The sequence below is a fragment of the Pelodiscus sinensis genome, unplaced genomic scaffold, assembly GCF_049634645.1.
Source record: "Pelodiscus sinensis isolate JC-2024 unplaced genomic scaffold, ASM4963464v1 ctg63, whole genome shotgun sequence".
NCBI classification, from domain to species: domain Eukaryota; kingdom Metazoa; phylum Chordata; order Testudines; family Trionychidae; genus Pelodiscus; species Pelodiscus sinensis.
The window spans coordinates 159,447-184,988 of record NW_027465976.1 but is presented as its reverse complement, the minus strand read 5'-3'; the positions used below and the strand labels follow the sequence as shown (position 1 = coordinate 184,988).

General features: G+C 44.6%; 1 protein-coding gene across 20 annotated transcripts in view; it reads left to right on the top strand.

The window, feature by feature from the left end:
* Positions 1-25,542, top strand: part of SMARCD3 (SWI/SNF related BAF chromatin remodeling complex subunit D3) — a 290,614-nt gene that overhangs the window by 155,148 nt on the left and 109,924 nt on the right. For 18 of the 20 annotated variants that reach the window (XM_075917551.1, XM_075917539.1, XM_075917552.1 and 15 more), the window contains one exon: positions 12,623-12,745. The exons of 1 other annotated variant lie outside the window; for it this stretch is intronic. In XM_075917551.1, coding sequence (XP_075773666.1) covers positions 12,623-12,745 — 123 coding nt within the window. Of the gene's footprint in view, positions 1-7,004; positions 7,753-12,622; positions 12,746-25,542 lie in introns of those variants that run through there. One more of the 20 variants, XM_075917558.1, reaches the window with a different exon arrangement.

Genomic DNA, 25,542 nt, shown 5'->3' with positions numbered 1-25,542 from the left:
ATTACTGTGTCCCACTGACTACCCTCATTCAGCCAGATTTCTGTGATGCCTTTCATATCAATACTAGCAAATTACCCCTTAATAAGATGGGATTTTCAGGTCTCTCCTCCACATCGGTCTTCTCTTCTGAGCCTCCGGTCTCTCATAGACTTATAGACTTTCAGGTCAGAAGGGACCATTATGATCATCTAGTCTGACCCCCTGCTCAGTGCAGGCCACAGAATCCCACCCACCCCCTCCTAGAATAATCCTCACCTATATCTCAGATATTGAAGCCTTCAAATACTTTGAAGGCCCCAAGATACAGAGAATCCTCCAGCTGTGACCTGTGCCCCATGTTACAGAGGAAGGCGAAAAACCTCCAGGGCCTCTGCCAATCTACCCTGGAGGAAAATTCCTTCCTGACCCCAAATATGGCGATCTGCTAAACCCTGAGCATGTAGGCAAGACTCACCAGCCAGACACCCAGAAAGTTCTCTATAGTAACTCCTATCATCCCTCCATTGACCTATTTACCACTGATAATGAATGGTCAATTAATTACCAAGATCATGTTATCTCATCAAACCATCCCCTTCATAAACCCATCTAGTTTAATCTTGAAGCCAGATAGATCTTTTGCCCCCACTACTTCCCTTGGAAGGCTGTTCCAGAAACTCACTCCTCTAATGGTTAGAAACCTTCGTCTAATCTCAAGTCTAAACTTCCTACTAGCCAGCTTATATCCACATTGTTCTTGTACCCACATTGGTATTAAGCTTAAATAATTCCTCTCCCTCCCTGGTATTTATCCCTCTAATACAGGGGTGTCCAAACTTTTTTCAAGGAGGGCCAGATTTGAAGAAGTGAACATGCGTGAGGGCCGTCCCCGCACTCTCAGCCCCAAGGCGGAGGGCCCGCAGGGTCGGAGGCGGGCGGAGAGCGCAGGGCACGGCGGCCTCACGGCGGCCCGGGGGCAGGGCGAACCCGCAGCTGAGCGGGGGAGCGGGGCTGCGGACGTGCCCTACAGGGCACGCTCTAGGACCGCGGAGGCCATGGGTGGCGGCGGTGGCGGCGTGGCCGGAAGCGGCGCACTGGGCGCGCCAGTTCAAAAGAGCGCCGGGGAGCCAGGAGGGAGGGAGGAAGCGGGGGCCGTATTAAATCGGAACACGGGCCGCAATTGGCCCGCGGGCCGGACTTTGGACATGCCTGCTCTAATATATTTAAAGAGTGCAATCATGTCCCCCCTCAGCCTTCTTTTGGTTAAGGTAAACAAGCCAAGTTCCTTGAGTCTCCTTTCATAAGGCAGGTTTTCCATTCCTCAGATCATCCTAGTGGCCCTTCTTTGTACCTGTTCCAGTTTGAATTCTCCTTCTTAAACATGGGAGACCAGAACTGCACACAGTATTCCAAATGGGGTCTCACCAATGCCTTGTATAATGGCACTAACACCTCCTTATCCCTTATCCTTATCCATTTAATGCCCCTCATCCCTAACTGAGATTAACAACTAGGCATGTTAAATTGTGTTTAATCAGCTAATAGAGTAGTTGATGAAATTTCCATTGACTACTCAATTAGTCCATAAGAGGGAAAAACTGCAGAGCAGCAGCGGGGTTTGTCTGGCAGCTCTTAATACCTTTAAAGGCAGAGGCGCAGTGGGAGGGACCAGGCATAAGACGGGAATCAACTGATTCCCAGTACATGCCTGGTCTACCCACTCTGCTTCTGCCTTCCCTGCTCCTCCATGGAGACTGTGCTGGGGGGAGCTGGCTACTGTTGGGTAGTAGGAAGCCTTCTTCATGGGTCAAGTGGAAGAGATTTGCCTTATGGGCTTTACAGAGTGGCACCCAACCATTGCAGGCTTCAGTTCCATTTATTTTAGAGTACCTTGTGGAGTTGAAACAACAGAGGTTTGCCATTTCGTCCATTAAGGAAAACTTGGCCGTAATATTGGAGTTCCATCCCAGTTCAGGAAACGGTTTGGTATTTGCGGACTGCTTGCTCACTGCCTCAGTTCATAATGCTGGGTTCCTCCAGCTTCAAAAAGTGCTCGCAGTGCCATGATGCGATGCCAGCATCAGACGGGCACTCTCTGTGTGTGAAGTGCTTGGTCGAGGGGCATGTACCGGATAAATGCCCACACTACTTGAAATTGACCGGCCGAGCTAGATGGGACCGTGAGATGCGGCTGAAGCTGCTGCTATACAGCAAGGCACTTCAGCTGGAAGATACTCGGCTGCCGTGGCAGTCTGTTCATAGGACTTCGGCATCAGCAAAAACCCCGACTCTCCCCTCTGTGTCATCTAAGAGAGGGAGTCATAAGCCAACCAGGCTACCTCAGCAGGATGAGCGGCAAGGGAAGAGCCGCAGTGTTTCTGAGCCAAGCCCCACCTCTAGTAGGGGGGCGGATCAGACAATGGCTGTGCCACCAAGACCGGAATCTGCACCAGCTTCAGTACAAAGGTACACTCAGACACCTGTGGCTGCGGGTTCCCCAGTGCTGGCAGCTCCAACATCGGCCCCAGCACCAGCGGCACTGATCCTGCCAATGTCAGCTCCGGCTGCCTCGGTGCTGGCTACTAAGGCACCGATCCCTTCAGCGCCAGCTGCCTCGGTGCGGGGTTCAAACTCCTTCTGTCCGGTACCGTCACCGGCGCTGAGATCATCATCACCCTCTTCGTTGGCACCGACTCCACCGCTGGAAAATAGCAAGTGCCGAAGCGCTAGTGAACCAGCCTCCAGGGCTGCACTGTGTCGGCTTACAGAGAACACACCGGCACCGCAACATCAGGGCTCCCCCCAGGGTTGAACCAGTCACCACTGCAGGCAGGGGTTAATCATACATGGGCACAAGGTTACTCTCTTCACCAAGCCCTGAACAAACAGTTTTCTCTCCACAGCCTCGATCACCTTCTTCTGCCTTCTCTGAGCCTCACACACGAGGTTCATGCTATCACTCTCTCGCGAAGACATTCTCAACAATACTCACTATCGCCTCGTCGTTACCGCAGATGTTCTCGATCACCATTGTACACCAGATGCAGATCTCACTTACCTAAATTGCCTACACGCTCATCTTCATCTCGATATCATCACAATTACAGATGATGATACTCACCTGCATATTCATCGTCTCGTTACTATTGTGATCATCTTCGCTACCGTAGTGATTATCATAAGGAATGACGATGCTCTTCTGGGCACTCTTTCTCCCAGTCTTCACGACGTTACCGGTATCACTCTCGCAACAGCTCCAGGCTTCCCACGCCACCATGCGCTTCCATTCAACCTTCCACACTGTCTGCAAATGTGCCTCTCCCTCAAGCACAGTCAGAACCAGTACAAGTAGTAGCACTGGAAAAGGCACAACCACAGGAGCAATCCTCAGTGGACCACTCTGTTGCTTCTTCCTCTCTGGATGATGTGGTGTTCCCTGGTGACTCTTCTCCAGTAGACGACACTCGTCAATTCCAGGAGCTTTTTAAAAGAGTGGCAGAATCCCAGGACCTGCATGTGGTAGAGGTTCAACAAAAGCAACATAAGCTTTTGAAGAACCTGCAGAAATCTCAGAAATCCCAAATGGCATTACCCTTTGATGACACAATCCTAGAAATTGCTGATGATATATGGCAAACACCTGCATCCTCTCAGCCCACTCACAAGAGGGCAGACAAAATATTTCATTCCCCCGAAGGGGGTGGCATTTCTGTTCATGCACCGTCAGCCGAATTCGTTGGTGGTGGATGCAGCTCAGCAAAAATCCAAGATGCCATAACATAGGAATGCTGCTGCTGATAAAGAATCCAAACGGTTAGACCTTTTTGGACGAAAGGTTTATTCTTCCGCCACACTCATACTAAGAATGGCGAATTATATTGCTCATCTGTCTAACCATAGCTTTGATAATTATTCAAAGATGGTAGCAATTTTAGAGCACTTGCCTAACGAAAAATGGCAGCTCTTATTCAGTTATCCAGGAAGGCTATACGGCCTCAACAATGGCCTTGCAAATTTCCCTGGATATTGCTTGATGCAGCGGCATGGGCCATGGCAATGTCAGTGGTCATGAGACGGTCTTCGTGGCTACAGATGGCGTCAGTACCCAAGGACTTATAATCAAAGATAGAAGACTTGCCCTTTGACAGACAGAGTCTATTTGCAGAGAAAACAGATCAAGTCTTGCATTCTGGGAAAGATTCTAGAACTACCCTGAGAATGTTAGGGATGTACACACCCCGTAGCATCACAAACGGTATACTACTTACTTCCGACAGAGGCCTTTCTCGTATGGGGTGCCCAGATTTAGACGACAGGACCACAACAACAGCAACTCCCCAGATCATGCCAGCAAAAACTAAGACCACAAACTGGCTGAAACCCCAATTCCCAGAACAACAGACAGCAAGTTTGATGGTCCGATCGAGGGACTGAGAACCATCCCATTAACGTACTACCCAGGTGCACAGAAGTTATTCCATCATCGATTGAGACTGTACCAGCACAGATGGTTTGCCATCACCACAGATCACTGGGTCTGGGAGTTAATAACATCAGGATACTCCATCCCTCTTCTTTCCCTTCCCCCCACTTCTCCTCCATCCCTGTCTTTTTTCAGGGACCCATCTCATGAGGACCTCGTAATGCAAGAGGTTCTCCATCTCATAGAGATTGGTGTGGTGGAGGCAGTACCTGATCATTTCTGGGGCAAGGGATTCTACTCCCACTGTTTTCTCACCGAAAAGAAATCAGGAGGATGGAGACCTATTTTGGACCTTCAAAATCTCAATCGGTATTTCAAGAAACAGAGATTCAGGATGGTGACTTTAACTTCTACATGCAAGATTCTACATTCCCAGCATTGAACAAAGGGGATTGGTTCACGTCTCTCAATTTACAAGATGCGTATTTCCATGTAATGATACACCCGGCACACAGATGTTTCCTGAGGTTCGTCGTAGGCACACAGCATTTTCAGTACAAAGTTCTTCCGTTAGGTCTGTCGTCCGCACCCAGGGCTTTCTTGAAGACCCTCATGGTGGTGGCAGCATATCTTCATTGTCAAGGCATCATGATCTTCCCATATCTAGACGATTGTCTGATCAAGGCTCATACGTTCGAACGTGCACTGACGGCCACGCAGGTCACAAGAGGCTTGTTCACGGATCCGGGTCTTGGGTTGAACATCCCGAAGTCCTTGCTCGTACCACAAAGATCCCTCATGTTCATTGGCGCATGGTTAGAGTCTACAGCGGCCAAGGTCTATCTTCCTACAGAGAGATTCCACAGAATACAGAGCCTCAAGCAGACACTGTCCCTCAGCCCAAGAGTGTGAATACTTACCCGTCTGCAACTCTTGGGGCACATGGCGATGATGACATACGTGGTACAGCACGCCAGACTACGCCTCAGGTGCCTGCAACATTGGCTGGCATCCATATATCACCCGGGCAATTGCGATCTACACAGGCTAGTAACATTGCCATTGACAGTGAAATGATACCTCACGTGGTAGACGTCTCCGACCAACTTGCTCGCCAGAGTCCCTTTCCACCGTCCGCATCCCACTGTCCAGGTTACTTCAGATGCCTCTCTCCTAGGATGGGGAGCCCACTGCAAGGGCAAATTCGCTCAAGGCCAATGGAATGCTCAGGAAGCCCTTCAACACATCAATTTTCTGGAACTCAGGACGGTATTCAACGCATGCAAGACATTCCTTACGAGGATCTGTGGTCAGATGGTTCAAGTCTTCTCCAACAACAACACCATGGTGTCCTACATCAACTGACAAGGCAGAGCCCGATCCAGATCCCTGTGTGCAGAAGCCATGAAACTATGGAATTGGTGTATCAGTCTCAGAATTACTATTATAGCAACATACCTACCCGGCAAAAACAATTCTATTGCAGATGCCTTGAGCAGACACCTGTTTCCTCAACACGAGTGGGAACTCAATCTGGAAGTGGCTCTCTCGCTATTCCAACGCTGGGGACACCCCACTATAGACTTGTTTGCCCCGCATCTCAATGCAAAATGTCCCAAATACTGTTCCAGAGCCAGTCTGGGCCCGAAGTCTCTGGGGGATGTGTTTCTGATAGGCCGGACTCATCATCTTCTCTACGCTTTTCCTCCTGCCCCACCTTTCCTGAGAGTGCTGGAGAAGATGATCAACGACAGGGCCATGGTGATACTGATAGCTCTGTTCTGGCCCAGGCAGACGTGGCTCCCTCTTCTACTACAAATGTCTCGCCGACCACCATATCAGCTACCCAAACGACCAGATTTGCTCATGCAGCCGGGGATGTTCATGCCACAATCACAAATCGACCAAATGCACCTCACGGCATGGCTCCTAGCTGGTTCTGTAGCACAGAAGCGCTTTGTTTGCAAGAGGTGAAACAAATATTACTTCACAGCAGATGTGATTCCACCCAAAGACTTACCTTTATAAGTGGCACCGGTTCCATTCGTGGTGCATAGCCAATGATTTCGATGCAATGTCCACTCCAATTCATCGCATTCTGGACTATGTCCTCCACTTACACCATTCTAAATTAGGCCTTTCGTCTATTAAGGTCCATCTCTCGGTGATTTCTTCATTCAATCAGTTGAGGGTTTTTCAGTTATTTCTCACCCGATGACTAAGAGCTTCCTGAAGGGTTTAATGAACTTACACCCTCCGCACAGGAAACCACCTGTTCCGTGGGATCTTGAGTTCGTTCTGAACACTCTCACATACCCACCCTTTGAGTCTCTAGCCACCTGTGACATTCAGACTCTTACCATGAAGGTGGTATTCCTTCTAGCTATAACGTTGGCCAGACGAGTTGGGGAATTGGCAGCTCTTTCGGCCGCTCCTCCATATACTTTGTTCACCCACCAAGGGGTAATACTTCGATCTCACCCAAAATTTCTGACAAAGGTGTATTCGGAATTCCATATCAACGAACTGATGGTACTCTCAATATTTTACCCCAAACCGAATGTAACGACTTAAGAAGCCCGTCTACATACCTTAGACATCTGCAGGGCACTCGCCTTTTATCTGGAATGGACTCGCCCATTTCGACCATCCCAGCAGTTTTTCCTATGCTCTGATGGAAGATCCAAGGGCCAAGCATTGTCTTCACAGCATATATCTAAAATAATCGTGAAATGTATTACCACATGCTATACTTTACTAAATAAGTCCATATCTACGCCTATTATGGCTCATTCTACTAGAGCAACTTCTACTTCCCTAGCTTTTCTTAAAGGAGTCTCAATCCAAGACATTCTCCGCACGGTGACATGGTCTTCGGACATAACTTGCTAAACACTAGGCCATTAACCCAATTGCCCGAGAATCAGCACTGGCCTCTGCAGTGCTCTCCATAGCAGACAGATCTTGACTCCGATCCCACCTCCGCAGATGAGGCTACTGCTCTGTACTCACCTCAAGTGGAGCACCCACAGAGAATAAGAGGAAGTTACTCACCCTGTGCAGTAACGACATTTCTTTGAGATTTGTTCCCCCGGGGGTGCTCCACGACCTGCTCTCCTTCCTTCTTCGGAGTTTCTTCCTTATGTTTTTCAGGAGTGATCCGCCAGTTCTTCCTAACCAAGAAGCCAGACTGCACGCAAGTTAGCAACCAGTGCAAACAGCACGCACCCCATGCATGCGTGGTCCCACGGCTGATGACTCTCCGACCTGTGGCACTGGGACGAGTTCGACACGTCAAGTGGAGTATCCACGGGGGGACACACCTCGAAGAAACATCATTACTGCACAGGGTGAGTAATTTCCTCTTCAGACTGCAGTTTGCCCCTGTGGAAGGGGCTAGATGAAGACTGGCAGTGGGTCACGGAGACAGGTGGATGTTTGCTTTACATTCACATAGAATGGAGCAAACACAGTGACATCACTCGAAAAAGAGAAGGTTACTCACCATGTGCAATAACTGAAGTTCTTCAAAATGTGTTCTGCTGTGGGTGTTCCACTATCCACTCTCTCCACTTCAGATTTTAAATGGTAACAGGTGGCGCACATTTGCTAAATTACCTTTACTACAGTAGTACAGAAATATTTTAGCTGTTTAATATATTTGGTCTGTTGTTGAGAGCTGAGGTGAGTATTAGAAATGGAGAAGGAGATTCAAGAGAGTAGGTGAGGCTTCTCTACTTTGGAGTCTGATTCAGAGGATTCTATGGTGGGGAAGGAACTGAGAGTGTCAGGATGTGAGCGCTCTAAACCAACTCCTACAATGCTACAAGACACCAACTATGCACACACATCTCGACCAAGCACATCTACCAAAGATCTCCGATCATCGGTGCAGGGATACGCCATCACCTGGAGTGGAGCACCCACAGAGACACACATCTCAAAGAACCTCAGTTACAGTACAAAGTGAGTAACCTTCTCTTCTCCTTTCTTCTTGTGATAGCATTTTATGTGCTTGAAAACTGTTATCATGTTCCCTCTGAGTCTTCTTTTTTCCAGAGTAAACAAACCCATTTTCAGCCTTCTTTCATAGGTCATGTTTCATATTCGGCAAAGCACTGCAATCTCTCCTATTTTGATATCGTCTACAAACTTTATAAACAGGGCTCGACAAATAATACAATCTGCTCGCCCGTGGCAGATTGTAACACAGTTTGGCGAGCCCTGTTTATAAGTGTACTGTCTATGTCATGATCTAAATAATTGATGAAACGTCTAGGTGTTTCCAGTGCCATATGTGCTGCTGATGTAGTGGGTTTGGCTCATCAGAATGTTCATGTTTAGTTATTATTTAGGTGTTGCTAACATTTTCCTGAAGAATGTGAGATAAGCGAAGGGCAATTTTAAGTATTTTGTATCACAGCTAAACAAAAATGGAGTTTAATGGGCTAAAGTAAATATATTTCTCTGGCTCTAGGTCTTGCTCCCTGTTGAATTTCAAAACATGGAGTTCCTTGAGCTCTTCAGAAAAAAAATGCAAGAATTATTGATAGTGGAAAGTGTTAGGCAACCTAAGTGGTCATTGTTCACATCATATACAGTGCAGGGAAATGAAATAGGGGCTCAGGGATCAGTCCCAAACAAACAATTGGCATGGGATGGATGAGGGATACCACCGTTTGTCTACATTGCATGATCTAGACTGGCGAGCTGGTCTGGAACTAGAGGAACGACAGAAATGATTATTTAGGCAGGGTTAAGGGCACACTCCAGTCTTTACTGTGGAATTTCTGTAACAACAACTGATTGGAAGTGTGAATGGAACTAATTTCCTATGAAGTGAATCTGTTTGTACCAGGTATGTTGTATACTGAAACACCTGTCAGAAAGTGCAGTAGCTGTAAACACCCCTGGAGAAGTTGGCTTGGTAGAAATGTCTTTTAGGCTCAAACTGTCTATTTCCCATCTATCTGTGCAATGTATTGAATGTAACCCATAGACACCAGATTATAAATAACAGGTGGCAAATATTTGCCAAGTTAGCTTTATTGCAGTAATACAGAAATATTTTAGCTGTTAAATATGTTTGCTGCTTAGTTAAGAGCTGGGGTGAGTATTAGAAATGGATAAGGAGACAAGAGAATAGGCTAGGAATTGTTTGTACCCCCATTTCCTCTTTGAGCTTGTCTGTACATGGATTTGTTCCTGAATAATTATTACTAATTAACTCCATGTCTAGACCCACTTATTCAAAAATAAGGGTGCCGTGTTCCTGTTTAGCTTTACCCAGATAGTCAGGCACAGTTAATCAGGAACAACTTCAGGTGTAGCCAGGTCTTAAAATGCCACCTGCCTCACAGTTATTCACAAATTAGGTATTGCCAGGAATAAATAGCCTGTGACCAAAATCTAAGATTTCTACACTGGGAAAATACATCATATTAGAAAATGTTCTGACAATGTGATGTTTAACACAATTTGAAGGGCCAGTCAAGTTTACGAAAATATTAGTTGTTCATGGTTAACCATAGGGTCCAGTGAATACATTTTAAAACATGACTCATCCTAGTCTACACTAGTTGCTAGTGATGTTTAACAGCATGTTAGATTATGCATTTTCTGACTTTTCCAGGGCAGAACATATCTCAGAAGGCAAATCATGTGCCTCTGAGTCAGGTTCTTCTCATCAAGTTGGGAGGCTGGATGTGGGGTGTTGCATACTCCATCAATTCCATGGAGTCTCAGTGCGGTAGCAGAAAATGGAGCCATCTGCAAACAGGGAGGGGGAGCTGCTTCAAGAATTCTGCTGAAGGACATGTGGAACCAGTTTGAATTACAGGCGAACCCCGCACTTACGGCCTAATTAGTTCCTGGAGAGCCGTCGTAAGTCGAGCCATTGTATAGGTGCAATGTTGTAAATGGTGGTTCTGATCCTGGAAATCAATTTCATACCCTAAAAATACCAAAATTGACTATGGAAATGGAGGAAAATAAAACTAAATAGTTCAAATAATGCACAAATATAACTAAAAGTGAAGACTGATGTGGTGGAGACGCGTGCAGTTCAAGTAGCAGCTGCAGACTGGCGAGTCTGACTGTCTTTGTACGTTTCCTGTTTTGGGATGATGCATGGAGTCTGCGTCATAAATGCGAGATGTGGACATAAATTGGGGGTTTTTAGGAGCTATCTTGCATGAAAAATATGGCTGTAAATGCGGGGGGGTTGTAAGTTGGGCGGTTGTAAGTCAGGGATCGCCTGTATTGGCTGCACACCCTAAAGGGAGCATTAGGAGATTTGAAATTCAGACCTGCCTGTTACGGCCTATATTTTAAGAATTTAGGTGCATTCTTACGTGAATATAAAATAGGATTGCCAGGTGTCCAGTATTTGCACTCTTTGTCCGGTAAAAAAAAATCAGAGAATACCGGACATGTGCAATGTCTGATATTCTCTGATTTTTCTGGCTGCGCACCAGACATAAGCCTGGCATGAGCGGGGGGAGTGGCTGGAAGGCGGGGCCATGATCAGTGCTGGGAGCCTGTGATTGCGCAGAAGCCTCGGGGGGAGGGTGCAGGGGGAGTGGCTGGGACTCCCAGCCACTCCCTCCGCCCCCGCCAGTCTTCTGCACAATCACAAGCTCCCAGCACCAATGGCGGCCCCGCCTCCCAGCCTGGGAGTCCCGGCTGGTAGGCATGGCTGCAATCGCTGCTCTGGGCACTTCAGAAGCCTAGCTGTGGTGGGGGGAGTGGCTGGGAGTCGCAGCCACTCCCCTCGCCCCCGCAAGGCTTCTGCGTATTCACAGGCTCCCAGCACCGATCGTGGCCCCACCTCCCAGCCTGGGAGTCCCAGCTGGGAGATGGGGTTGTGATCACTGCTCTGGGTGCCCCAGAATGGGGGGAGGGGACTTGTTGTCCTGCGTTCCTTTCCCCCTCCCCCCCTTGACTAAAAAATACTGCGTGTCCGGTATTTTTTGGGAGACCATCTGGCAACCCTAGTATAAAAACAAATAATCAAAACCACCGTCTGCCTATATATGATAATCTGAGGCCTTGTTTTTAAGCTAAGGCTTTTGGCTATGCAGCAGGGGTATCCATAAGATAGGAAACATACAGTCATGTCCTGACATATCCCAAACCAGTCACATTGAAATAAGGAAATTTGGGCTGTTAAGAAATTCAGTCTGTCATCTCCAGATAAAAAGAAGAGTCTAGAAGATTTAAAGAAAACTTAGGTTGAGAGCTTTCTGCCTGGCAAGGACTATTTATCAATAGTTGGGGTTGTAAAATCCTCATTTCTTTATTGTTTTGTCATTATGCTCCCCATCTCTGTATTGTTTATCTATATTGCCTCTGTCTGCTTTGATTTTTTTTTCTGGGTGTAAAGCAGTTAAGCTGGTGGGATGTAATTGGTTATATAATCAGTGCTACAGTATATTAGAACTGGGTAGTTAAATTTCAATAGAATCATGGTTAACGTATAGCTGAGAATATTACTATATAAGTTGGAGACAAACAGGAAGTAAGTTGGAAAAAAACAAGGCAAAAAGTAAAGGAAACTGGTTTCATACTTGCTGGAAGCTAACCTCAATTAAACACTGAATTGTTACATCTCCAGACTTTGGGGACTGCTGTTCTCTGATCACCTGGGAAGGCCCAGGGAAGTGGGAGGGTGAGGGGCTAAGCCTTCTAACAGGGAGAATCCCTGACAAGCATCTAGCTCATTTGTTTAAATCTCGCTCTTCTCTTTCTCTTTTCTTGTGTCTCTTTTCCCTGTCTCCCTTTCTTCCTACCCAGTACCAGCTCCTCTTAGAACTTTTCTAGTCTAGGAAAAGAGCTGGTTTGAAAATATGTTAAAATATATAGCTAGCCCTATTTTAGACAGGACAGGTTGCATGTTAACACTTGTTAGCTGATCACCGGAAGACACCAGGGGAGCCTAGGGTTCATCTCAGCCGGCAACACATTAACGTACAACTTGCCATGTAAATACCAGGGTTGTAAAAGGTAACACACCTGTTTTTAAAAATGCCTTTTTTCTAGTATAAAGACCCTTGGTTTCCAAGTTTAAACTAGGACAAACCTAAAATACTTCGTATAGCTTAGAGACAATTATTTCTGCTAAGCAACCATCTAAAGGCTGGACAGCTATGAGAATTATGCTCCTGGAATATGATGAATTCCTTGCTTCCAGTGTTCGGATATTCCCTGCTTCCTCCTCAGATCCGGGAGTTGGTTCCTGAATCCCAAGCCTACATGGACCTGTTAGCCTTTGAACGCAAATTGGACCAGACCATTATGAGGAAGCGGGTGGACATTCAGGAAGCTCTGAAGAGACCAATGAAGGTATGACATGGAGAATGATACTATTGACTGAATAAGGAAAAACATCCTTGAGTGAGTTATTGAGCTGTGGAGCCATCTCACTGGAGAACTAGAGGAAGGCTCCATTGATAGGAAAAGATGGCTAAGGCACTTGAGAATATATGGTTCAGTTCAGGAGCTCTCATCCATCTCTGATTTATGTGAATCTTTATGATAAAAAGTAATCATCTCTTTCATTTACAAATGTTATTCCTTGAGATTTTTAAGCAAAAAGGGGAGGAAAAGGAGATAGGACAGTAGACATGCTACATTGGATAGACATTAAATATTTTGTTTGAGATTGGAGAAAATAAGAAATAAAATGATAAATTTTAGTAAGCAATCATATACTCCCAGATCCTGCAAAAACTTAAACATATACTTAGTCCCATATTGGACAACTCATGTGAGTGAAATTACATATGTGTAAAATTGTCTGAAGGATCAGACCGAAAGATAAGACTGTTTTCCAAATCCTCAAGCACTGCTCTTGTTCTATATGTTATTTTTTTCCTACATTTGCCAGGTCATTCTGTTCATTACATAATTCTGCAATGCTTAATTTGCTCCCTGCTTTCCAGTTCCATAGAGTACTACTTATGGTCACTGCAGATGCTGCTTGCCATAGGTGAATTACTTATATGGATAGAAACCCCCCTTGCATCAATGTAAGGAGCATCTGTGCTATAGCTGTGCCACTGTGTCCTAGACACATTCTTGAGCAGTCACAAAAGAAATTTGGGGCAAAGCCAAGAATTGAGCCTAGGTCGGAACCTTAGTCCACCGGCTTGGAGGTCCACCCTTACTCCAATTAAAAATGGCTTTGTCTACACTTCACAGCTTTTAGAGATTGATGTGTCACTTAGGCAGTGTAAACTCTGACATTTGCACTCATAAAATCATAGAATCCTAGTATACTAGAACTGGAAGGGACTTTGAGAGGTCATGAAATCCAGTCCCCTACCCCCATGACAGGACCAAGCACCATCTATATGAGAGGTTGGCAACCTTTTTAAACCAAAGAGCCAAACTACATCAAAACTCAGAACAAGTGGATGGAGATTCCACAACCTCCCTGGGCAATTTATTCCAGTGTTTAAACCACCCTGACAGGAAGTTTTTCCTATTGTCCAGCCTAAACCTCCCTTGCTGCAACTTAAGCACATTGCTTCTTGCCCAATCAGAAATCAAGGAGAACAATTTTTCTCCCTCCTCCTTGTAACACCCTTTTAGATACTTGAAAACTGCTATCATGTCCCCTCTGTCTTCTTTTCTAAATTAAACAAACCAAATTCTTTCAGTCTTCCCTCACAGGTCATGTTTTCTAGACCCTTAATCAGTTTTGTTGCTCTTCTATGGACCTTCTCCATGTGGTGAGAAGGTCCATAGAATGTGGTGCCCAGAGCTGCATACAATACTCCATGAGGCCTAATTAATGCAGAGTAGAGTGGAAGAATAAGAACGGCCATACTGAGTGAGACCAAAGATCCCATCTAGCCCACTATCCTGTCTGCCAACAGTGGCCAATATCAGATGCCCCAGAGAGAGGGAACACAACAGGTAATCCTCACATGATCCCTCCTCTGTCACCCACCACCAGAGAAACAGAGGCTAGGGATACCATTCCTACCCATCCTGGCTAATAGTCCTAACCTCCATGAATCTATCTAGCTCTATCATGTCTTGTTCACAACACTCCTCTTAATGCATCCCAGAATCATGGTGGGTTTTTTGTTGTTGTTTTTTGGGGGGGAGTTTGGGTTGTTGGGTTTTTTTTTGTAAGAGTCACACTGCTGACTCATATATAGCTTGTGGTCCACTATGATCCCTAGATCCCTTTCTGCAGTACTCCTTCCTAGACAGTCACTTCCCATTCTGTATGTGTGAAATGGATTGTTCCTTCCTAAGTAGAGCACTTTGTATTTGTTAAACTTCATGCTATTTACTCCAGACCATTTCTCCAATTTGTCCAGATAATTTTGAATTACGACTCTATCCTCCAAAGCACTTGCAACCCTCCCAGCTTGGTATCATCTGCAAACATCATAAGCGTACTCTTTATGCCATCATCTAAATTGTTGATGAACAGAACTGGTCCCAAACCTGCAGAACCCTACTTATGCCCTTCCAGCAGGATTGTGAACCATTAATAACTACTCTCTGAGAATGGTTATCCAGCCAGTTATGCACCCACCTTATAGTAGCCCCATCTAGGTTGTATTTTCCTAGTTTATTGATAAGAAGGTCATGCGGGACTGTATTAAATGCTTTACTAAAGTCTAGGTATACCACATCCACTGCTTTCCCCTTATCCACCGGACTTGTTATCATAGCAAAGAAAGCTATCAAATTGGTTTGATATGATTTGTTCATCTAATTGTCTTCCTTAATTATTTGCTTTATTATCTTTCCTGGCACAGAAGGTAAGCTGACTGGTCTGTAGTTTTCCACATTGTTCTTATTTCCCTTAGAGATGGGCACTATATTTGTCCTGTTCCAGTCTTCTGGAATCTCTCTTGCCTTCCATGGATTTCCAAAGTTGATAGCTAATGGCTCAGATTTCTTCTTTATCAGGTCCTTGAGTATTGTAGGATGCATTTCATCAGGTTTTGGGGACTTGAAGACATCTAACTTTTCTAAGTAATTTTTAACTTATACTTTTTTTATTTTAACTTCTAAATCTACCCCATTTTCACTAGCATTCACTATGTTAAGCATCCATTCACCATCAGTCTTCTTGGTAAAAACCAAAACAAATAAGTTGTTAAGCACCTCTGCCATTTTCAAATTTCCTATTGTTTTTCCCTCTTCACTGAGCAATGGGCCTACCTTGTCCTTGGTCTCCCTCTTGCTTCTAATATAATTGTAGAATGTCTTCTCGTTACCCTTCATGTCTCTAGTTATTCCTACAAACTGTGCCACTCCTACAAACTGTGTTTGCTTTATCAGCAGGAGAGCACTGCTGATGACAAAACACTGTTTACATTAGCACTTGATGTGTGTAGTTGGGGCAAGGAGTTAGCACCTGTGAGTGGTAAAAGTTTTGTAGCTCAATTGCCAGTGCAGAGAAAGCCAATGACATGTTAGCAGTGTTGACAGTTAATGTAAAACCCAGTGATACTGTTTAACATCTCACAATGCTGTTGTTTCAGGCTCTCTGCAGATTTAGGAAGGCAAACTTTAGTGACTTACAAGTTTATGGGCAGAAAGAACTTAAGATTCTTTTCACGTGGTGAGCTAAATTGTTAATTAGTATAAATTAGCATAGCTTCATTGATATTTTGAAGCTATGCCATTTTACATCAGGGTATGGTTCCATTAAAGAAAATGGAAAACATATATTCTCTTTGACTGTTTGACAAATTTAAAATAATGGGTGGATTTTGTGGCAAATTCCTCAACCATGAAACTGAGAAATATTGAAAGCTTGTTTGCAGAACTTTTATAAGATCTGGAACAGGAAAATATATCTAAACTCTAGAACTCTGAGATTTCATATATCAGTCTAATTTCTCTTTGCTCATGTAGCTGCAGTTAGATTCCAAAAGGAACAATCAAACATGTTTCTAATTTACCTCCAGCTCATGAATGATTGTTCAAATGCAGCAGTCATGAAATTCAAAATCTGTCTGAACAAAACTGAGATCAGGTACTTTCTCCTTGGTTGGAAGTATTCTTTTTTATTTATTTTTATTATTGCTGAAGCCTTGGTGACAGCAATTGTGAATGGTCCCCAGCATTTCCATCGTTAGCTAAATGCCTGCTTTGAATCACTTGGAACCTTGAAATAGTTGCCAGAGGAACCGCCATTTTCTCAGACCTTCTCTCTGCCTGAAGGTGAATTATTTTGAAGTTTGAGAAAAATGGTTTAAGGATTTTTGAATGAGAGGAGACTGGAACATAGACGCTTACTTTGGCCTTTGTGAGCAGCTGTAGTGCTGAAAAAAATGGCAGCTGTTTGGATAGCTCAAATGGCAGGGGGCAGATCAGGGTTGGGTGGGGAATGCAAGCACTGATTCATCTGCCAGCTCACACTACTGCTGGCAGCAATCCCAATCAGCTGTTGTCTTCTCCAGCCCTGATCCTGCCTCCTGTCATTTCTTTTTTTGTCTCTTGCTATTTGCATGCTATATACCATGTCCATCACCGTATTGTCAGCAGTGCCTCATCTAGCAGGACAACCTTCATGGAAGGCCACTTCTCTTAATTCTTTTATAAACTATCAGTATGACTATCACAGGCCCTTGGGCCTCTGGCTGCATGTTTGCTTGGTGGCATGCCAGTAATAGCCAGGGACAGATTTCCAATTAGGCACAGTAGGCATATTTCTAGGGATGGCTTATCTCTCTTAAACTGTGTGCCACAGGAAGGTCAGGTAGAGGTGGCGTGGGATGTGTCATGAGTAAATCCAGCCCTGGTAATATCCCTTTAAATGTTTTAGCTCTAGTGGCAGTTCTGTGACTAGGGCGAAGCCTATGACCAACACAAAACCATTTACAAGGCTTTCTGCCTCCTACACAGGGATAGTGGGAAGGAGAGTTCTAGTATGACTCTTTACATAGCAGGCAGAAAGGGTATGGACTTTTCACTTTTTCTTCTTGGGGTCATGTTTTCTAGACCTTTAATCATTTTTGTTGCTCTTCTTTGGACCTTCTCCAATTTCTCCACATCTTCCCTGAAATGTGATGCCCAAAACTGGACACAATACTCCAGTTGAGGCCCAATCAGTGGAGAGTATAGGGGAAGAGTGACTTCTTGTGTCTTGCTCACAACAGTCCTGTTAATGCATCCTAGAAAGATAGTTGGTTTTTTTTTTTGCAAGTGTCACACTGTTGACTCATATTTAGTTTGTGGTCCACTATGACCCCTATATCCCTTTCTGCAGTACTCCTTCCTAGACAGTTGCTTCCCGTTCTATATGTGTAAGACTGATTGCCTTAGACCATTTCTCCAATTTATCCAGATCATTTTAAATCACGACCCTATCCTCCAAAGCAGTTGCAACCCCTCCCAACTTGGTATCATCTGCAAACTTAATAAGCGTACTTTCAATGCCAATATCTAAATCGTTGATGAAGATATTGAAGAGAGCCGGGCCCACAACAGACCCCTGCGGAACCCCACTTGTTATACCTTTCTAGCAGGATTGTGAACCATTAATAACTACTCTCTGAGAACGGTTATCCAGCCTGTTATGCACCCACCTTATAGTAGCCCCATCTGAGTTGTATTTGCCTAGTTTATTGATAAGAATATCATGCGAGGCCGTATCAAACGCCTTACTAAAGTCTAGGTATACTATGTCCACCGCTTCTCCCTTATCCACAAGAAAGCTATCAGATTGTTTTGGCATGATTTGTTTTTTTACAAATCCATACTGACTGTTCTCTATCACTTTATTATCTTCCAGGTGATGATACATTTTTAATATATCAGGCAACACCTTCTCCCTTTTTTCCTGCCTATCCTTCCTGAGCAAGCTGTACCTTTCTATACCAATCGTGTATTATCCCATCAAGTGTCTGTGATGCCAACTATAACAGAGTTATGTTTATTTACTAGCATTACAAAATCTTCCTACTTATTCCCCATATTTCTTGCATTTGTATATAGACAGTTAAGATACTGATTTTATTTTGGCCCCCAGTTCTGCCCTGTCCCCCTTTATCTATGCAGTGTTAGTGCTTCCTCCCTCCAGTTTCTAACCCATCTCCCAGATCTCTGTTTTTCACTGACCTGTGGGATTTAGTCACATGCCCCCATCAAACTTAGTTTAAATTACTCCTCTGTACGACAGCCAGTCTGCATTATACATTTTATGATATACTAGAAAAAATATTTCAAGACACCTTTGACTTATTTTTCACCTTTGAATTTGCTGCCTTTCAGTTTTTCTGAATCTGAATTATTCATGCATTATGGATTCGGAATCTATGATCTCCCTATCTACATTCTCGAGCAGAGGCACCGGGAACTGAACACAATATGCCAGTCAGCATGGAGTAGAGTGGAAGAATTTCATTTGTTTCTTACTTATAACATTCCTACTGATACATCTGAGAGTGATGTTTGCTTCTTTTGCAACAGTGTCATTATTGACTCATATTTATCTTGTGGGCCACTACTACTCCCTTGGTTCCTTTCTGCAGTACAGGCAGTCCCCGAGTTACGTGGATCCGACTTATGTCGGATCCGCAGTTACGAACGGGGCTTTTCTCGCCCCGGAGGACGCGAGCGGCGGGACGCCCAGAAGCGCCGCGGTTCCGCCGCCCGTGTCCTCCAGGGCAAGAAAAGCTGCTCCGCATCTCCCTGGTCTGCTGGTGGGAAGCCCCCCCCAGCAGACCAGGGAGACGTGGAGCAAAGTCGCAGAGTACGCGGGCAGCGGGACAGCCCAGACGCGCCGCAGCTGTCCCGCTGCCGGCGTCCTCCGAGGCTTTGCTCCCCATCTCCCTGGTCTGCTGGGGGGAGCCACCCCCCAGCAGACCAGGGAGACGCGGAGCAAAGTCGCAGAGCACGTGGGCAGCGGGACAGCCCAGACGCGCCGCAGCTGTCCCACTGCCAGCATCCTCCGAGGCTTTGCTCCCCGTCTCCCTGGTCTGCTGTCCCACTGCCCGCGTGCTCCGCGTCTTTGCTCCGCATCTCCCTGGTCTGCTGGGGGGAGTCCCCCCAGCAGACCACGGAGATGCGGAGCAAAGCCCCGGAGGATGCGGGTGGGACCGCAGCACGTCTCGGTGGTCCCGCCACCCGCGTCTCCCTGGTCTGCGGGGGGGGGGGGGCGGAGAGGCTGAGGTGCAGCGCTGCGGGGACCTACCCGGCAGCGCCCCAGCTGCTCTGTCCCAGGCGTCCAAATTCAGCCACTGTTGAAACTGATCAGCGGCTGATTCCAGGAAGCCCAGGGCAGAGCAACTCTGCCTCGGGCTTCCTGTAGTCAGCCGCTGGTCAGTTTCAGCAGCGGCTGAATTTGGACGCCAGTTCCGACTTACATATACAAATTCAACTTAAGAACAAACCTACAGTCCCTATCTTGTACGTAACCCGGGGACTGCCTGTACTCCATTTTAGGCAGTCATTTCTAATTTTGTATGTGTGTAACTGATTGTTATTTCCTAAGTCGAGTACTTTGCATTTATTTCTTATTAAATTTCATCCTTTTTACCTCAGACCACTTCTTTGTCCAGATAATTTTAAATTATAATTCTATCCTCTGATGTACTTGCATCCTTTCAAAGCCTCTTCCAGCATGATTCTAAATCATTGATAACTACTGTCTGGGAAAGATTATCCAGTCAGTTATGCACTCACCTTATAGTAGTTCCATTTAGGTTCTGTTTCCCTAGTTTGTTAATGAGAAGACCATGTGAGACTGTATAAAAAGCCTTACTAAAGTCTAGATCTACCACTTCTATCATTTTCCCCCTTATCCACAAGGCTTGTTAGCCTGTCAAAGAAACCTATCAAATTGCTTTGACATGATTAATTTTGACAAATCCATGCTATTTCTTACCACCTCATCTTCTAGAGGTTTGCAAATGGATTCCATAATTATTTGCTGCATTATCTTGCCTGGTACAGAAGGTAAACTGACTGTAATTACCTGAATTGTCCTTATTTTTCTTTTTATAGATGGGCACTATATTTACCTTTTTCCAGACTCCTAGAATCTCTCCTCTCTTCGATGACTTTTCAAAGATCTTTTTCTAAGACTTTTCAAGATCTCATGGCTCAGATATCAACTCTTGGAGCATTCTAGGATGCTTTTCATCAGGCCCTGGTGACTTAAAGCTGTCTAACTACCCTAAGTAATTTTAACTTGTTCTTTTCCTATTTTAGCTTCTGATCCTACCCCATTTTCACTGGCATTCATAGAATCATAGAACTGGAAGAGACCTCAGAAGGTCATCAAGTCCAGCCCCCTGCTCTAGGCAGGACCAATTCCAACTAAATCAACCCGGCCAGAGCTTTGTCAAGCCGAGACTTAAACACCTCTAGGGATGGAGACTCCACTACTTCCCTAGGTAAACCATTCCAGTGCTTCACCACCCCCCTAGTGAAATACTTTTTCCTAATATCCAACCTGGACCTCTCCCATCACAACTTGAGACCATTGCTCTTTGTTCTGCCATCTGTCACTACTGAGAACAGCCTCTCTCCATCCTTTTTGGAACCTCCCTTCAGGAAGTTGAAGGCTGCTATCAAATCCCCCCTCACTCTTCTTAGCTTCTGCAGACTAAACAGACCCAACTCCCTCAGCCTCTCCTCGTAGGTCATATGCTCCAGCCCCCTAATAATTTTGGTTGCCCTCCACTGTACCCTCTCCAATTCGTCCACATCCTTTTTGTAGTGGGGGGTCCAGAACTAGACACAATACTCCAGATGTGGCCTCACCAAAGCCGAATAAAGGGGAATAATGACATCTCTGGATCTGCTGGCAATGCTCCTCTTAATGCAACCTAATATGCCATTAGCCTTCTTGGCTACAAGGGCACACTGTTGACTCATATCCAGCTTCTCATCCACTGTAACTCCCAGGTCCTTTTCTGCAGAACTACTACTTAACTGGTTGGTCCCCAGCTTGTAACTATGCTTGGGATTCTTCCGTCCCAAGTGCAGGACTCTACACTTGTCCTTGTTGAACCTCATCATATTTCTTGTGGCCCAATCCTCCAATTTGTCTGAGTCATTCTGGACCCTATCTCTGCCCTTAAGGGTATCTACCTCTCCCGCCAGCTTAGTGTCATCCGCAAACTTGCTGAGGGTGCAATCCATCCCCTCATCCAGGTCATTAATAAAGATATTGAACAAAACCGGTCCTAGAACCAAACCTTGGGGCACTCCACTAGAAACTGACCGCCATCCTGACATTGAGCCGTTGATCACTACCCGCTGGGCCCGGCCTTGTAGCCATCTTTCTATCCATCTTACCGTCCATTTATCCAATCCACATTCCCTTAACTTGCTGGCAAGAATATTGTGGGAGACCGTATCAAAAGCCTTGCTAAAGTCAAGGTATATCACATCCACTGACTTTCCCATGTCCACCGAATCAGTTACCTCATCATAGAAGCTAATCAGATTGGTCAGGCACGACTTGCTCTTTGTGAATCCATGCTGACTATTCCTAATCACTTTCCTCTCATCCAAGTGCCACAATATGGATTCTTTAAGGATCCCTTCCAGGATTTTTCCAGGAACCGAGGTAAGACTGACCGGCCTATAGTTCCCTGGATCATCCTTCTTCCCTTTTTTGAAGATGGGCACTACATTTGCCTTTTTCCAATCATCTGGGATTTCTCCCGATCTCTACGACTTATCAAAGATAATAGCCAAAGGCTCCACAATGACATTTGCCAAATCCCTCAGTACCCTCGGATGCATTAAATCTGGGCCCATGGATTTGTGTACATTTAGCTTTTCTAAATAGTTCCTAACTTGTTCTTTACCCACCACGGGCTGTCCATCTTCATCCCATCTTGCGTCACTTAGCGCAGAAGTCCAGGAGCCGACCTTGTCCCTGAATACAGAGGCAAAGAAAGCATTGAGTACTTCAGCTTTCCCCACATCATCTGTCACTAGGTTACCTCCTTCATCCATTAGGGGCCGCACACCCTCTCTGATCACCTTCTTCTTGTTAACATGCCTGTAGAAACCTTTCTTGTTATCCTTCACATCTTTAGCCAGTCGTAATTCCATTTGCGCTTTCGCCTTCCTGATAACCCCCCGGCATTCTCGAGTGATAATTTTAAACTCCTCCCTGGTCATTTGTCCAAGTTTCCACTTTTTGTAAGCTTCCTTTTTGTGCTTAAGTTCACCAAGGATTTCCCCAGTAAGCCAATCCGGTCTCCTACCATGTTTGCCTCTCTTGCTACACATGTCACTGTGTTAAATGTCCAGTCACTACCAAGCTTCTTGGTGAAAACTGAATCAAAGAAGTCATTAAACACCTCCGCCATTTCCACATTTTTTGTTATCGTTTTTTCCTTTTTCGTTGAGTAATGGCCCTACACTGGCTTTGGCCTTCCTCTTGCTTCTAAGGGATTTGTAAATTGTCATTGACAATTTGAAATAATATATATATTTATCTGCTCCAGGAATTATTTTGGAGATGTTCTGTGGTCTCAGTTAAATAGGAGACAGACCTGATCATCACAGTGGTCCCTTCTGGCTTTGGAATTTATGAATCTATGAGCAGCATAGAAGTCTATATGTGACATCTATAGATAGATCTGTACACAGTGTTGTATTTAAACCTGCAGTTAGAAAAAGTTCTGTGCCTTCAGCAGGTTTGTAGTTCCTCCTCTGGTATCTTTTGTAACTTGCATGAGATTCCCTAGCAGAGCTTACCATATCCTGGAAGCATCCAACAGAGATTCTAATCTTCACTGAACTCTCCGGCAATTTACAATCACCTTAAGGCAGCCAGTGGAAATTGTAATTTATACAGGACAACTTACAGAAGTCCCAGTCTCTTTTCAGACACTTCTTGAAGATGATCACTTCAATAGAGGACCTTGTGGAAGTGCAAAAGTTAAGAATGTATGCATTGTGAACTACTGTTAGTTTTCTAAACAGATTTGGCTGATTTCTAGGACTGCTGCTTATATAATCAAACTTATGAGCTTCACTGGTTATTGGGAATCTGATACCTGAAGAACTCAGAGATAGAAACAGCTATTGTACATTGGGTTACAAGATCTGTTTTCCCAGGCTATGTCTACACTGCAGTGCTATTTCCGGATAGCTTAGTATCCCGATAGCTATTATGCATCCTTTGAGCGCACATGTTATTTCAAAATATAATGGGCTTGCTATTCTGATGTCTCTGTAAACCTCATTCTACAAGAAGTAAGGGATGTTTTGGAATCGCAATTTATTTCTAAATGAGTGCTATGTAGACAACACTAAATTTCAAAATAAGCTATTTTGAAATAACATTGAAATAAGATATGCAATTTACGTAGTTCTTTTTGTGTTCAATATGTTCATCAATGATTTAGATGATGGCATAGAGAGCACGCTTATTAAGTTTGCAGATGATACCAAGCTGGGAAGGTTTGCAAGTGCTTTTGAGGATAGGGCATAATTCAAAATGATCTGGACATGAAAAATCATGGAAAACTGGAGAAATTCCAAAAGCGACGTCGCTTTTGCAGATTCCTCGTCGCTTTTGCAGATTCAGACTAACACGGCTACCCCTCTGATACTGGAGAAATTCCAGAAGACTGGAAAAGGGCAAATCTAGTGCCCATCTATAAAAAGGGAAATAGGACAACCCAGGAAACTACAGACCAGTCAGTTTAACTTCTGTGCCAGGAAAGATAATAGAGCAAGTAATTAAAGAATTCATCTGCAAATATCTGGAAGAAAATAAGGTGATAGGTAACAGCCAGACATGAATTTGTAAACAGCAAATAATGTCAAACCAATCCGATAGCTTTCTTTGGTAGGATAACAAGCCTTGTGGATAAAGGAGAAGCAGTGGACATGGTATAATTAGACTTTAGTAAGGCATTTTATACATTCTTGCATGATCTTCTTATCAATAAACTAGGCAAATACAACTTAGATGATGTATTAGGCTACTGTAAGGTGGGTGCATAATTGTCTGGATAACCATTCTCAGAGAGTAGTTTGTTAGAGAAGCAGGGGACCCAGGAACAGATGGGGTAAACGGAACTGCTTTATTGCCCATACACGTTTATCTCAGACAATCAACACAATGTCCAAATGGCAACAATTTGGCACCAATTACACCCTTTTATCTATTTTAGTATGTTAGTTCACGTGTCTGTCACTATTTTCCATAAAACCATATTTAGAGTGTTAACTCCCATACAATTAATATTAACAGATAGGTGATGAATATTGCTATACCCGCCCCTAATTACTATTTACAAAATTTCTAATTAAATCAACACTTTTCTACACTGCAAACTTTCCAAATCAATAGGTTACAGAGATTGCAAGAGATATAACCCTGAAAACATCTTATACAGCACCAGTGAGGGTAAGTAAAAGAGACAACAAAGAAGAGCAGCTGCATATGTATCTATTTTTCTAGGCTACAGAAATGAAGGGAAAGAGCATGTTTATACATCAGGAAGGATAATTCCTGTTTTTGCCAGACTCTTAATGTATCTTTCCAGACTGTAGTAACAAAAGGAAAAAACATGTTCAAGGGTAATGCCTACTGTGACTGAACTCCTTAACCACCAGTGTACAGCCGTCATGGACCCCTCTTATTTTTTTACATATCCCAGTATAGTTATTAACGGTTCACAAGCCTGCTGGAAGGGCATAACAAGTGGGGTTCCGCAGGGTCTGTTTTGGGACCGGTTCTGTTCAGTATTTTCATCAGCAATTTAAATATTGGCATAGAGAGGACGCTTATTAATTTTACAGATGATACCAAACTTGGAGGAGTTGCAAGTGCTTTGGCGGATAGTGTCATAATTCAAACTAATCTGAACAAACTGGAGAAAGGGTCTGAGGGAAACAGGATGAAGTTTAAGAAGGACAAATGCAAAGTGCTCCACTGAGGAAGTAACAGTCAGTTTCATACATACAGAACGAGACGTGATTGTCTAGGAAGGAATACTGTGGAATGAGATTTAGGGTCATAGTGGACCACAAGCTAACTGAGAGTCAGCAGTCTGATACTGTTGCAAAAAAAGCAAACATGATTCTGGGACGCATTAACAGGAGTGATGTGAGCAAAACATGGCAAGTCATTCTTCTGCTCTACTCTGCACTGATTAGGCCTCAATTGGAGTATTGAATCC